The 15,489-nt window shown below is 46.3% G+C and overlaps 1 protein-coding gene across 5 annotated transcripts; it reads left to right on the plus strand.

The window, feature by feature from the left end:
- Positions 1–27: 27 nt before the first annotated feature.
- Positions 28–13,934, plus strand: cyld (cylindromatosis (turban tumor syndrome)). Of its 5 annotated transcripts, none has more exons than XM_067248827.1 (17): positions 28–46; positions 1,672–2,346; positions 3,012–3,314; positions 4,179–4,284; positions 5,046–5,147; positions 5,631–5,747; positions 6,961–7,343; positions 7,522–7,687; positions 7,800–7,941; positions 8,114–8,236; positions 8,400–8,491; positions 8,583–8,649; positions 8,797–8,929; positions 9,333–9,441; positions 9,528–9,646; positions 10,071–10,287; positions 12,113–13,934. In XM_067248827.1, exons 2-17 carry the CDS (start codon positions 1,855–1,857, stop codon positions 12,295–12,297), a joined length of 2,856 nt encoding a protein of 951 aa, XP_067104928.1. In that variant the 5' UTR covers positions 28–46; positions 1,672–1,854; the 3' UTR covers positions 12,298–13,934. The 5 variants fall into 5 exon arrangements, with proteins under 5 accessions (XP_067104928.1, XP_067104927.1, XP_067104929.1 ...); XM_067248826.1 differs by lacking the exon at positions 28–46 and adding an exon at positions 53–454; XM_067248828.1 differs by lacking the exon at positions 28–46 and adding an exon at positions 53–454 and having other exon boundaries at positions 1,672–2,232.
- Positions 13,935–15,489: the final 1,555 nt, after the last annotated feature.

Below are 15,489 nucleotides of genomic sequence, written 5' to 3' on the forward strand. Positions count from 1 at the left end.
AATGATGGACCAATGAGTCACGATTGAGGAAACGTAAACGATCAGAGTAAAGTTTGGTTGGGCCAGTGGTCCTGTAAATAATTTCGGTTCCTTATTATCTAAATCATGGTTTGTTAATATGTCACTTAAATTGGTTGATATATAAGTACGGATTGCTGTAATGTATTCCCAGTTAGAACGGTTAAACTAGCTAGGTGGTTGGCTACATTTAATGCTGTAGAGCTTTCTAGTGCTGTCTTGCTAGCTAGCTAACGCGGCGTTAGCTTTTTTCGAGGTTGACAGTTCTGGCTTTGACAGCTACTGTAGCAGGCTAGCATCTTGCCTAGCTAGTTAGGTAACGTTGTCCACGGCTAGCCACGCTAGCGAGCTTTCAGCACATTGGTTGATACTCAATTGAAATTAACACGTGAAAATTATAAATCCCTGGACTGAAATAACAAATTATCGATATAAGGTAAGGAAATATAGCCTAACACTAAACATATTCGATTGCGTGTTTTTCCTCCTGGTGGTAGTAAGACATGGTCTTAAGCATTGCTCCAAGCCAAAGTGATGCTATCGAGATAGCAACTAGCTAATTTTTACTAAAAAGCTAATGTTGGTCAATGAAAGGGCGTTACGGTCGCTAGCTAATATAGTCATACTGTTTATAATTATACACTCAGCATTCATATTTTCATAAATAATGTTATGTGCTGGGAAGTGACACATTCAACTTAAATTCCTAGAATCTAGAATCACTGCCAGCTGACTGCCTGGTTTGTGTAATGATGTCACTGATGGGTATTGCAACGTCTGCTGAACATAAGATTGCTAACCTAGCTAGGACATCCCTTGACTTTCTTACAAAACCATAGCTGTCGTCATAGCTAGCTGAATCTTTACTCATACACAGTGCTTTAAGATCGAAAGTGGATGTACAGTAGCAAGACCTTGGGAAATGTATTTTAGCTCTCTACCTAGAAAGCTGTTTCATTTTCACTCTCACTGTTTTTCAGTGTTGTCTTATTATAGAATATGTCCTGTGTGTTCCTGTTATAATGCCACATGCAGTGTCATACCTGTGGCCATCAATGACTCTCTAGCTAGTAGTAGCCTAGCCTACTGTTTACACAAAACAAACAACGTCAATCTTGTGGCTGGATGAGGAGTCGGAAATACGTAGCTCCTTCATATTTAGTTGACCCTGTTCCTGTCTAATACCAGGAAGGAATTGAGTATATTGGATCCCCCGCATAGCTTTCTTCTTATTCTTCAGACTATTTGTCTATCCATCACTAAGTTGGGGAAATTCCAATGTTTAAATGTTAATATGTGAGTCATGTCTGTCCAGTGAGTTTGAATAATTGCTTGCTCAGAATATTTATATTCTATATTTAGAACTTTTTTCCTTAAATTGGTTTGCAATATTGGCATGGCTAATTCTTGTATTAGCCATGCTTGTTTCCTCCTCAGGTGGTGCATTGTGTGCAATATGTCAGTGTGATTTTCTTACCATACAAGGGCTACTTTCAAATCAGTGGAAGTCTGATCAGTGAAAAGATTACAATCTTGACTTGTGGTGTTTTGTCTCTACGTATTACATCAAACCACATGTTTTTTTTTTGTCTTCTGAGGAAACAGCTTGGAGGTCTGTATTGATAAATCTCATTGACTGAATTTGTATTTCAGATACGCAGACACACAGGTACAGCTTGGGTTTATGTGGGAGTGGTGTGGAACATGCAAGCAGCCAGTTGAGAGATCATGAGGGAACTCCAGGCCAGGATCCCGTGAGCGTACCCCTCAACTTGCTCTGTGTGACCTGCCTTCCCCACTGGAGTTTCTCAGCCTTGCTATGCCCCATCCCCAGCCATGAGCTCTGCCCTGTGGAGCCAGGAGAAGCCCAGCGGGGGCTTCAGGGAGGACTGGCGCTTCTACATGGTAGTGAAGGAATGCACAGTGGAGAAACCTGCCCAGAAGACCCTGAGGATCCCCCGTGGCAGCCTGGGCCAGGCCTGCCAGGAGCGCAACAGCCTGGGCCGCACACTCCCCCCCAGCAAGGGCAAGAGGAGTCTGCGAATCCTGGACCAGACCAACGTGGTGCTGAGCCTAGACGAGAGGGACTTGCTGGAGCTGGATGAGAAGCTAGCTGAGCTGCTCTTCCCCATCACCAACTGTGAGGAGCGCTACGCTCTGCTCTGCAACAAGTCCCGCCTGGAGCGCGCCCGTGACATCGACTGTGGGTCCAAGGTGCGTGTGCAGCTCCGCTCGGGGGATGAGTCTCTGCCAGGGGTGGTCCGCTTCAAGGGCTCGCTCCTGCCTGACCGGGCACTCTCTGGAATTTGGTTCGGCGTGGAACTGTTGGTGAGAACTCGCGAGTCATCTTTACCCCCGTAACTTTGTGTTTTGTTTTCCATTATCTTCCCATGTATGTGTTTACAGCCTCAGCTAGACAGTTATTTGCGATGGTCTTTATCATTGGAAAACTTGTGAATTGAGTATTTCTTGCAAGACATTGTGCAAGTAGAGAGCTACAAAGGGCTGTTGAGGAGAGCACAATGTTGTACTTATTCCTTGGAGTCCAGTTGTAGGCTGTAGGAGTGGGTGAAGGAGGACAAGTAGCCTGACCCCTGTGCAGTGGAAAGTGTCTCGCACATTCACGTGCTTCAGATCAACACCACGATTAGACCAAATGCCTCTTATCAAATTCAGATTACTCAATACACCTTCAATTCCTCTGGCTGTACTCCATTTTATGTTTCTCAGTGTTCACATAGTTTGTCATATGCAAAGTGCAGGGGTTTTGGCTTGATTGCCATCGTTACTTAGAGTTACGCAGAAACACTCTGCCATGAAACATTTTGAGCAAGCTGTTTGTGCCCTCCGCAGTAATCGATCACCACCCCTCTCCCCCAGCTGTGTGATGTTGACTTCCCTCTCCTGCAGAGTGCTGAGCTGGCAGGTTGGGCATTGCTGTAGCGTCCTCTCCCTCTGTTATGACAATCTACCTCTCCCTCCCCATCTGCTAGGAGGAGGGCCGGGGCCAGGGCTTCACAGAGGGCTCCTACCAGGGGCGGCAGCTGTTCCGCTGCGAGGACGAGTGTGGCGTGTTTGTGGCCCTGGACAAGCTGGAGCTGTGGGAGGACGAGGAAGAAGGCGAGCTGGAGGTGGACCATGTGACGTTAGTAGAAGAGGAGCAGGACTTCCCCCCTCTAGAGATTAACTCCAGGGTGCTGGTGCAGACCAGGGAGGGGCCCGAGAGGGGAACCATCATCTTCTGTGACCTGCTGCCTGGCAATGAGAGCCTGGGATACTACGTGGGTGTTGATATGGTGAGACAATGCCAACCCCCCCGGTACACACACACACACACACACACATTCTCTTCAGTCTGTTGCTGGATCTAGTTGGAGTTAAGAATCTATGATGACATGCTACCTTAGTTACGGTAATACATGTAATGTTTGCCATATGCAATGATAATGGAATAGGAATGATGGAAGACATTAAATAAATTCTGCTCTGCCTTTGTTTTAAGTTAAATGATAGTTTAAACAGGGTTAGTAATAGTTTGTATAAGTAAGTGCATGTACAAGACAGCTGGGTTACGATGAATGATGTGTTTACTCAGTGTCAGGTGTTTATACCCTTGTTTACTGTTGCTATTGGAATCAGATGGCAGTTGGACAAAGATGTTTAAACTTCGAAGCCAGGCTTTTGACCAGCCAGCAGCCCACTTACTTAGTCCATAACACTTGCACAAAGGCCAGTAGTCAGTCACGCGGAGGAGTGAGGTAGATACCCAGCCTTGCTGTATGACCAACAGCATGGCACGGGGCCAGCGGGCAGCTGAGGAGAGCCCACTGGTCAGATCACCTCCTCTCTACAACCAGCCAGCCTTCCAGCCCCCTCCCCCGAACACAGAGCATCAACAACACTGTTCGTCCACCCTGCTGAGATTAGCCCGGTGCAGCGGGGACTTTGACCCCGTGGGGAAATAAGCCACTTTGGAGTGTTTCGACCTACAGTAGGGGAGGGGGGAGAGAGGGCGCTGCCGGGGAGTGCGAAGGCAGGCCCATCATCAGGGTGGAGATGAGCTGTGGTATAATAACTGTGCTGGGACCGTAAGTACCGGTTTGGGGAGATGAGGAACGCCCGCGGGGGTAATAAGGTGCCGCTCTCTTCCGCTCTTCCAGGACAATCCTATCGGGGACTGGGATGGTGTTTTCGATGGGAAGCTCCTGTGTAATTTCGCTAGCTTGGAGCACACTCGCCTCGTACCCATCTGTGACATAATGCCAGGTGAGTCCGGCCGTATTTCTGAACCGTTTAAATTTTTTTTTTGGGGGGGGGGGGGGGGGGGGGAATTCCTAGAATCAAATACTGATATGCGGTATTGAGTTGTTCTGTTTTTCGAGCCATATTCAGGGAGTCTAGCCGTGTTAGCAGTGAGCAGTGGGCGTTAGGCTGGGTCTCTGTGCATCCTCTGTTTGTGGTCCACTGGTAGGACTCACAGAGGCTCTTTTGTGTAAAGGCCTGCCTTGTGTTTGAAAGTCAAGTGAGATGCTCAGCCTCTTTGTTCTCGCCATTGGCTTATTGATTTGTTTATGTGTGCTGCCCGCTTGCTTGTCCTCCCCACCAACGTTTCTCTAGATGCTTCTGCTTGGATGCACTTGAAATGTATGGGGGGTCGCTAATGCATTCTCTTCTTTTATAGCCTCTTTGGTCTTTCAAACCTGAGAACTTACGTTTATTCTGTGTTCTTTTAGTTACTGGAAAGGTATTGCGTCTGTTGACAGTTTACAGTGTATTGTATGACCGGAGTGTTTTCACTTCTGACAGTAGCACATTTAGAAAGTTCTACAGTACCTGCCCTCACACACTCTAGAGTAATTAATATTGATTCAATGCCCTCTGAAAAGTCTCCAGATTTAGCTTTCATTCCATACCCTGCATTGATACAGCAACAGTGTCTCTTAATGTGGATGCTAACAGTAGCTAACAATGTGTCCTGGTGGGGATTGTTATGCCTCTAATTGTGAGTGTATCTCTGGGCTGTGCAGAATACGCCATGCAGGACCAAAGGCTGCAAAAGCACAGTTTTGCCCCCAGAGGCAGCGGCAGTGACAAGTCTTCCTCTGGCCAAAGCAAACCAAAGAGCAAAGGTACTGCTGTGCTGCCTGCTGTCACCCAATCAGCCTAACCTTAACTAACTAAGTAATAACTGCAGTTGATGTGAATTACTAGCCATAGCTGCTGCTGGACAAAAGATGGGACCAATACAGAGGGGGTGTTATGTTAACTGTGTATTGGAAATGCTCAAAAAAAAGATGGTGATAGAAACGACAGTGATTGGGGGGGGGGAAAAAAGGTGAAGGTGTTGTGTGGAGAGGCAAACGTGTGTGGCTTGAGAAATATTGATTTGAGCTTCTTGCATGGTTCGGTAAGTGGGCCTCGTCCATTCTCTCATCTGCACTGCTTTGACAGAGGGGAAACATCCACGCACACACAGAGCTCTCACTCTGTCCTCCCTCTCACACACAGAGAGCTGTCTCTGTTCTCCCTCTCTCTCTCACACACACACAAACACACACACACACACACCTGCTTATTTCCCTCTTTCTCCATCTGACTTGTGTTATTTACAGGCCTAGGTCATCAGTGTGGGAGTAGAAGCAAGTCTGAGTTTTATTATACTTTAAATGGCAGCTCTGTTGATCCCCCAGCGCAGTCCAAATCCAAAAGCACATGGTACATTGATGAAGGTAAAAGACAAACAGGAAGCAATCACCAGCGTCTTAACAGCAAGGTCCTGTCTCAGTTTCGCTGTTCTCCAGCCCTTGCTTCAGGAGACTTAGAATGTTTGCAGTTTCTTGTTGTAGTTTAGTACCAGCCCTGATTCAACAATCAGTCATCAGAACGTTTTCAGTTAAACAAGTGGGAGTCTACAATTAATAACCTAAAGCCACGACAATCCTAGAGCTAGGTTTTAACTAGGTTTTTAAAGGATGAAAAGTTAACTCTAATATGAGCAGTACCTTGCTACCGAGACCCTACATTCAGTCCTGTTTCATTCCCATTCAACGTGCAAGTCCTCCTGCATGGCATCATAGTGTTGTGGTACGGTCTTCACAGAAACACTAAAGGCTTTTAATGATCCTTTAAATCAAGCATCCCATACTTCCCAGAATACATTTGTTTGGGGTCAGAGAGGAAGTAATGCATTACTAGGGATAACTCGTATGCATATACACAGTCTTATGAGCTTATTAAAAGCCTTTAGCACTGAGGTGTTAGGGAGGAGGTGTGTCTTCATTGTCCTGGGTGATATGTAGATGGTACAGGTATGTAGATGAGGGGTAGATTTTCGGTTCTCCATCTGTGATTGTCATCACAAACACCAACATGAATCAGTCACATTGAATGTGGTCAATACCAAGGGTTTTATCATATCAATGTAGTTGAATCATCATATAATTAGAAATATTTATGACATTTTTTTCTCTTCTTTTTCATAGATTGAGCCTTATCTCGGGTTAGGTTTAGACTAGTTCTGGAGCTGATCTTTGGAAGGCGATCCTGTCAAGGTGTTGTCCTGGTGTTCACCACTCTTGTCTCAGAACCCCCTCCCCCCCCCCCTTTCACCATGCTCCACTTCCTGCCACCCTGCCTACCTTGTTCACGTACTGTGTTTCTTCTTCTTCTATATTGGTGTCTGAACACCCCATCTTGGTTACAGCCTCTAACATGCCTGCACAGTATGTATGAATGTGGAGTTAGGCTATGTTATATGCTATTTATTTTCCTTAAAAAAAGAAGAATAAAAGCTAATGGCTGAAGGGGATATTCTCTTTTGGGATGTCAATTTAAATGCGAATACTAACAAGTTTTAAACATGTCATAGCTCCACATACATGCTGTCTGTGAGTATAACATCTGAGGAAGTGAGAGATGATTTTTGGTCTGTTTTCTCCTCAGTCGGGGAGGACCCTGCCAAGTCTCTCACGGACACCCCCCCTGACTTTAACCAAGCCTCGCCCCCCAGGGCCCCGCCCACCACCTCTTTGTCCAATGACAACAAGTTCCACTCACTGCCCTTCAGCCTGAGCCGCAAGACGGGGCCCAATGGTAGCATGAGTCACGGGCCGCTCTCCCTCTCCGTCCAATCGGTGATGGGAGAGCAGCCAGAGCCCTCTCCTCCTCCCCCTTCGTCCCCGCGGCCTCCCAGCCCCCCACGCGGGGTGCCAGGGCTGGAGGTGGGCTCCCTGGTGGAGGTGAAGGAGAACCCTCCCCTGTGTGGGGTCATCCGCTGGGTGGGCCTGCCCCCGGGTCTGCTGGAGCCTCTGGCTGGCCTGGAGCTGGTGAGTCCTTTCTGGAACTGAGCTGGAGGGATCAACTCTGGATCAACTGCCACTGGGCACATTTGTTTAATTGTTGCCTTGTTGGAAGCACACACAGAATTTAGTTCCTTGTGTGTTGCACTGTTAGTGTAGCAGGTTACTACAGTTTTGATCACAACGGACACTTATATTCTTCCAGGAGGAAGAGTGTGTAGGCTGTACGGATGGTACCTTCAAGGGAACACGCTACTTCAGCTGCCCACCCAAGAAAGCCCTGTTTGTGAAGCTCAAGTGCTGCCGGCCCGACTCCCGCTTCCCCTCCCTACCCCACTCCTCCAACCCCATAGAACGCTGCAACTCCATAGGTCAGTTCCCGGCGTCACTAAGCTCAGTGACCAATAAGAGTTGAGCATTTGGGAGTATGAAATACTTCAGAGCTCAACTGGAATTGTGTGTATGTTTTGTGTGTGTGTGTAGCGTTTGGCGGCTACCTGAGTGAAGTGGTGCATGAGAACACTCCACCACGCACTGAGAATGATGGTCTGGACGTCATGGTAGGCAAGAAGAAAGGAATCCAAGGCCACTACAACTCCTGCTACCTGGACTCAACCCTCTTCTGGTGAGAACACGCCAGAGAACAGATCACTTGTTTTGATTTTAACAGTTTGTTCCCTCAGAATGACTCAAGCAGTCCAGGTATGGAGCAATGACAGCGACTTTGTGTTAGTTGTCATTGCTCATTGGTGGCTGTGTTTCTGTCTCCCTTCTCTTTCTCTCGCCGCACCCTTTAGTCTGTTCTCCTTCAGCTCGGTCCTCGACACGGTCCTCCTGAGGCCCAAGTCCAAGACTGATGTGGAGTACTACAGAGAGACCCAGGAGCTGCTGCGCACAGAAATAGTCAACCCCCTTCGCATGTACGTGTGTGGAAGAGTGTGAATGTGTGTGTGTGTGTGTGTGTGTGGGGGGTGGTGGTGTTGGGAGAAGATAATCTCTACATACTGTAGCCACACCCGTCCTTTTGCTCGTGCATGAATAGCATTCTTCTCCCCCCCTCCCCCCCCCCCCCGTGCCTTTCAGACACGGGTATGTGTGTGCTACTAAAGTGATGAAACTGAGGCGGATCCTGGAGAAGGTGGAGGCTGCCTCAGGCTTCACCTCGGAGGAAAAAGGTATGTGGGCCTGCTTCTGACAGAGGGAGGACTTGATACATGCTGTAAATACCTCGCCGACAAACATACCGTTCTATCGTTGTGGTTGCAGACCCAGAGGAGTTTCTCAACATCCTGTTCCACCACATACTGAGGGTAGACCCCTTACTCAAGCTGAGGTCGGTACCACATTCTCATCATCATCAGTCTTGGGTGTTTCCGTCCACGGAGTTCCCTGATCTAGGGGTTGCTGTCTGGGGTGTATTTGTGCTGTCACACACGTCTCCACCGAGCCTGCCGTGACGAGTGCTGTCTCTGGTGTTCAGGTCAGCAGGGCAGAAGGTCCAGGACTGCTACTTCTACCAGATCTTCATGGATAAAAAGGACAAAGTGGGCGTTCCCACCAGCCAGCAGCTCATAGAGTGGTCTTTCATCAACAGTGACCTCAAGTTTGCTGAGGTAACCTGACCTGTCTGTCATATATACACATAGACTTTTTTTGTTTACTGGTTCCACACAAAAATGACAGACACTTGTTGGACCGTGGTGACTCAAGATAGTGCTTTTACATCTCTTGGAAATTTCTGTTTCTGTGTATTGTACATGTACATGTAGTCATTTAGCAGACGCTCTTATCCAGAGCATACAGGGACATTCCCCCCTAGGTGAGTAGGGTGAAGTGCCTTGCCCAGGGACACAACGGCATTTGGTCACGGCCGGTAATCGAACTGGCAACCTTCAGATTACTATCCCGATTCCCTAACCGCTCAGCCATCTGACTCCCTTATTATGTATGTGCAAGCGTATGACAGCGTGTTCCTCTGTAACGTGTGCGTTTGTTTTGCCTGTGTGCGCCTCCCAGGCGCCCTCCTGCCTCATCATCCAGATGCCTCGCTTCGGCAAGGACTTCAAGATGTTCAACAAGATCTTCCCCTCTCTCGAGCTCGACATCACAGACCTGTTGGAAGACAGTGAGTAATATGAGACTTCGTCATCCAGTTTCTGCCTCCGAGTACAGGAGGAGTCCGAGATCCTCAGCCCTGTGTGTTGTGTCCAGCTCCCAGGGAGTGTCGGATCTGCGGGGGCCTGGCGCTGTACGAGTGCCGGGAGTGCTACGATGACGGAGACATCACTGCTGGGAAGATCAAACAGTTCTGTGAAAAGTGCAATACTCAAGTAAGATTGAAATGTAAACATTGTATTCAGGAGTGGCTTGCAATGTAGTAATCCAAGCATGAAAAATGTAACAGACATTTCATCCAAACTAGCTTTGAATTCAACCATGGCTCGCAGTTTTAAAGCAGTACCAGTATGTACCACTTGGTGGCGACAACCCCTAAGAAATAACACATTTTCTTCAAGTTTGTGGAAGTTTGTTAAAGAACTTGGGAAAAGTGGATACATTTACAGCAGGGATTGAGAGATATTTTCAATTTCATGTTTAAGTGATTGAAACATTTTGTTTTTGATTACCCCGTCGTGCACAGACATAACGTTTAATTGAGCAATACAACAGAAGTCCCAAACAACCATCCTGCGTGTGCACATGCATGTGTACGTGTCTCTCACTCCTTGCACGCGTGTGTGTGTGTCGTCTCAGGTCCACCTCCACCCCAGAAGGAAGGCCCACCGGCACGGCAAGCTGTCCGTGCCCAAGGAGCTGCAGGAGTGCGTGTGGCGCCAGGGCAGCTTCCCTCGCCAGAGGATGGAGCTCTTCGCCGTGCTCTGCATCGAGACCAGCCATTACGTGGCCTTCGTCAAGTACGGCGCCTCCGACTCCTCCTGGCTCTTCTTTGACAGCATGGCCGACCGTGACGGTATGTCAACACGCTTGTTCTACAGGGCAACGCTTTCCATTAAGGTTACATTAACCACCATGCAACTACACAGCAGTGGATACTAACGTTGATCTCGTTTTGATGACACAACCTTCGGATGGCATTTTAAAACATCCACTTACATCCCTCCTCCACACTGTGCCTTATTACAATTCTGTAATACCTTCCACTAACAATTGCATAGCAATTCCTACCTACAGTGTTTGACTATAGGTATTGCTATGCAGTTACATGTTAGTTTATGTAACCTTAGTGTAAAGTGTTGCCTTCCGTAGTTTTGGATTTGTTTGCTTTGTTAAAGGATTGGTTGTGTGTGTACAGACAGACGTGCTCAAATGTGTTGGTACACCTCAAAATAAAAAGAATGTACAATTTCCTCTGAAATAACTTAAAACTGACTGAAGTAATTGGCATCTGCCGTTGTTTATTCTTTATGTAATAGAAATCAGACTGCTTTTGATTTAGTTTTCCAACAAAATATTGTAAATAATAAAACTAATGAAAATGACAGACAAAAATGATGGGACCCTCAAACTAATATTTCGTTGCACAACCTTTAGAGGCAATCACTGCAATCAAACGTTTTCCTGTAGCTCTCACTGAGACCTCTGCTCCAGCTGGCTCGGGTTTGATGGGTGTCTTCTCCAGACTGGGCAGTTTCAGCTCTTTCCACAGATGTTCAATAGGATTCAGACCAGGACGCATACAAGGCCACTTCAGATGTCCAATGTTTTGTTCTTATTCATTCTTGGGTACTTTTAGCTGTGTGTTTTGGGTCATTATCCTGTTGGAGGACCCATGAACTGCGACTGAAACAGCTTTCTGACACTGGGCAAATTCCAGTCTGTCTTTTTTATGAGTCCTCCTGGGTCTTTTTCCATGAAGGCCACTTTCACTCAAAAAGTGACGGATGGTATGATCAGAAACTGACGTATCTTCACCTTGGAGTTCAGCTTGTATCTCTTTGGCAATTATCCTACCTAACAAACTAATGTGTCCAGGCCAGTGTAGAATACATTTAGTAGCATGAGCAATATTTCATCTCTTTTTCACAGCTTCTTTGATTTACTCTATGACATACCAAAGGCATGCCAGTATACACAATGCAATAGTTTTTAATGTCATCACTTTTCAGGAGGAATGAAACATTATTTCAATGAGCTATTTTATGAAACTATGTGAAGGTGAAGTCTCACATGTCAAGGTAACTTTTAAGTTAAAATAAACAATTTAAAATGTGTATTTGTACCCAGGCTGTTGTGATACTACTGCCCCAGCATGTCTGAAAGAGCATGCACAGTAACCCAGTGAGCTAACAGGGGAGCCCTGCTTTCTTGTGGTTTTCTGACACCCCAACTCTTTGATAATTCAATGTCAAATGTAAATGTTGAGTGGAGATTGTTATGATCCCTGATAGTTCAGGGGTTAAGGATGTGGGCTACTGTGTGAGGGGTCTTGTGTTCAAATCTAGCTGAAGGCTCTTCTTACAGCTAAATTTTTGCTCTTGGACTTATAAATAAAACTGATAAAAGGTACATTTACTTTTAGATTTGGTTTGTACCAGCAAATTTGAGCACGTCTGTATGCAGTATTTCCTACACTAACAATCATCATTGAATTGGCCTCTGTCTTGAAATAGGGCGTGTACTTGTTCTTCTGTCAGTCAGTTGAAGCAGTTATGGATGTTAGATGGAGATAGGGCCAGATTCTGCCTTCCATTTAAGCGTTGTCCCTTTCTGTGAAGCTCATGTTCTTGATGTGTGTGTGTGTGTGTGTGTGTGTGTGTGTGCGCGCATTTGTCCAGGAGGGCAGAACGGCTTCAACATCCCCCAGGTGTCTCCGTGTCCCGAGGTGGGGGCCTACCTGAAGATGACTCCAGAAGAGCTCCACGCTCTCGACCCCAAGAGCATCCAGGGTCAGGCCAGACGTCTGCTGTGCGATGCCTACATGTGCATGTACCAGAGCCCGACCATGAGCTTGTACAAGTAGAGCTCTCCCACCTCCCCACCCTTGGGGAGCCTTGGGGCAGGGCACAGATGCACACACAACACACTGGCTGGAGAGAAGAGTCCAGTTGACAAGAGCCCCCCCCCAGCCTCTCCTCAAAACCTATGTCTCTGTCTGCACAAAATGAAGAGACTGTGGATAAGACGAGGAGAGAGAGAGAAAAAAAAAACGAAGAAGCCTATTTGCACTGTGCATTTGTTGAAGTGTTGTGTGTTTTTTTTCATATTTTCTTGCGTGGCGAACAATAAGACTTAACATTGCTCGCTGTCATAGCCCTTCCTGTGCCTCATAGTTGAGTGGCGACCGCCGGCAGAGCAACGGAAGGCCTGATGAATATTTACTCCCCGTGGAGAGGGAAGGGGGGGGGGGGGGTTGTCTCGGCTGACCAAACATGTGCAGCGAAAACAAGACGTGCTAATAGGAGGACCGAGACCACCTTGTCTACCTACCTGAGGGGGAGTCCTGCTTTTCTTAATCAGTGTAAAAGATGGGAGCTCTCCATAACCCAACCCGAGTGTGGAAACAGTGCCGTGCTCCGAACCTCCACCAACTGTGCACCATTATCCAGGCTCAACTCGGACCTCTATGTACCACGCTCCACTGTATCAGTACCATTAGCCACAACAGTACAGTTAACACACAGTACAGTACTTTATGGTCAGTTAGAATACTTTGATCTGTGTGATCTGGGTTGCGTATGTTTTCCCTGTCCAGCCTCTTCGGTGTCTGTACAATGTATATTTTACATATGGATATAAAACAGTAGGTTGTTTCAGAGCACTGAATATCTTTGCAAGGGTTGAGGGGAGGTACTGTTAAAGCCTGTTACTAAATTAACAGTGTGATGTGAACATTTCAATTGTAAAAGTCTTTGTGGGTAAAAATGAACTAAAACTAAATCATTTTGTACGTTAAACTCTGCCGTCTGCAAACTCCATGCTTTGCAGTTGACAAGAGCTATTGTGACTGCTGAGTGGAACAGTACACGCCCTATTGCCAGTCTCCAAAAACTTAAATGTAGTTAAATCTCCAACCATGCATCAGCAAATTTCCGATTTGTGACCTGTACTATATTATTTATTATATATTATAATCCATATATTTACCAAATGGATTTACTAAATTATCCATATATTTACAAATATGTATTCCCCTTTCTAAAGAAAAAGTAAGAAGGAAAAAAAAGTATATATAAGCTTCTGGTACTCGTTATCCTCTCTTACCTTGTATGAGAAGTGAGTTCCTGTGGTACACACTGTCCTATTGATACTACTGAATGTTAATACCAGTGGCAAGCTGGGTGGTGTAGTTTAATCTAACGACATAGGAACAAGAAGGTACAATGCTAGTAACCAGAGGACTACAACCTTCAGCCCCGTCATGATTGTTTTCCCAGGGACCCTTAAAGGGGACATGACTGTGTGTGTGTGCTTGTTTCTGCACTACTGCAGTTCAATGCTTTCGGCACCGAAAAGGACATTCTACAAGGAGAGAAACTGCAAGTCTTTTGAAATGGAGATGGACATCTGAGCATCTGTACAGTATGAACTATATAACAGATGGAATATTAATGTCAGTGCTGTTCCTGTAAATGTTAACTAAATTAAAACCCATTTTGAAAGGTACTGTATGATGTGTGTGTGTGTGTGTGTGTAATAAGTGCTACACTTTGTATGTGTCACCACTGCAGGAGAGTGTGGTCACACCTGTCACTGAGGTGTGTGTCTCATTAGCATGGTGTATCCGTGGGAGCACGCTAGGTGGTGGTTGATCCGTCAGACGCACACAGCAGATGGGACTCACTGTCTGTGTCTTCCCATGGGCAATGGCAGAGCCCCGACAGATGGACTCTGGTCATAGAGCTACAGGTCCAGCCTGGACAGACACGGCACATCAGTAACACATACCTGCCACTTTCATTTCTATTTATTCTGGGTTCTTCTAGTCTGTAAAACTCGATGTCATAAATCTCAAATAAAAGGCTGAGCAGTTATGGTAGTGAGAGGATTATCAGATTATTATGATACCGTAGATTGTAATTGAGGCCTTTACAAATTGAATTTGTCATAACAAAGGGAAAAAGATGAACAGGTCAAGAAGATCACAGCTTGTGCCGGATACTCAGCGATTCTTAATATCATAGTCTGGACCACTTGTCATTGTTATTCACCTCCGTGGCCTTACTGGCCTATTTGTTTGGATTAAGATCCATAGCCTGTGACCTAATTCCCAGAGACATTGAGCCACAAAGATACCAGGAGAGATACCATCTGATATTCTACATTCATGTCCCCTTCAGCATGGTTGTTACACACCTTACCCCCAATTTAGTTTTCAAGTCAAACTTGCAACCAGCTTAGCAAGCTGACTTCAGAAGTGCCAGATAAGTATTTGTCAACACAACAGCTGGCGCACAATGCCCTCTTGTAGCTTTATGCCACAGCATATGCCAGCCGCTCGTAGTGCGCGATAATTTAGCCGGGACTGGTACTACAGGAGCAGATGGGCTAGAGTATTATTATTCTCACTCCAGCTCAGGGCCCCTGGGGGGAATCGCTAAATAAAATCAAAGCAGATGGACCTCTCTGGGCAGGACTGTGTTTATGATAAACAGCCAGTGTCCCTCCAACACCACTGGGGTACCCCCCCCCCCCCCTCTCCACCTTCCCCCACCCACACCCCTCCAATGAGCAGAACCAGGAATTACACTGTACCACATCCTGCTCAGGGAATACAATTCACCAACTGGATGAACCAGGAATTACACTGCACCCTAACCTGCTAAGGGAATATAATTTGCCAATGGGAAGGTCCAGAATGTACACAGTGCCACATCCTGCTCAGGAAATACCATTTGCCATTAGGTTTCCATTTAGAAAGTGAATTATCACACAAGAAGGACGGGACAGTGCAGCTTGCTTTAGATAAGACAGGGCGCTTTTTGTAATTTATTGTCAACTACCTTACTTTAGGAACTGTAGAGATTCCACTGCTACAGGAATGCAGAAACTCTGCTTTGAACCCTGAAGCTGTTTTTCTTCCCATGGGAAAAGACAGCGGTAAAAAAGAAAACCCATCAGAGAGAGAGAGTCAAGGTAAACGTTTAAACTCATTCAGACAACAGGAAAACAGTGATTTCCGACACTAAAGATGAAAAGGAGCTGAGAGAGTACA

The sequence above is a fragment of the Osmerus mordax genome, chromosome 13 (assembly GCF_038355195.1).
Source record: "Osmerus mordax isolate fOsmMor3 chromosome 13, fOsmMor3.pri, whole genome shotgun sequence".
In the NCBI taxonomy this organism is placed as follows: Eukaryota; Metazoa; Chordata; class Actinopteri; order Osmeriformes; family Osmeridae; genus Osmerus; species Osmerus mordax.

Coding starts and splice junctions, on each gene's coding strand:
- cyld (XM_067248827.1), top strand. CDS start 1,855: ATGAGCTCTGCCCTGTGGAGCCAGGAGAAGCCCAGCGGGGGCTTCAGG. Junction 7,344..7,521: donor CTCTGGCTGGCCTGGAGCTG/GTGAGTCCTTTC, acceptor ATATTCTTCCAG/GAGGAAGAGTGTGTAGGCTG. Junction 8,492..8,582: donor CTTCACCTCGGAGGAAAAAG/GTATGTGGGCCT, acceptor TTGTGGTTGCAG/ACCCAGAGGAGTTTCTCAAC.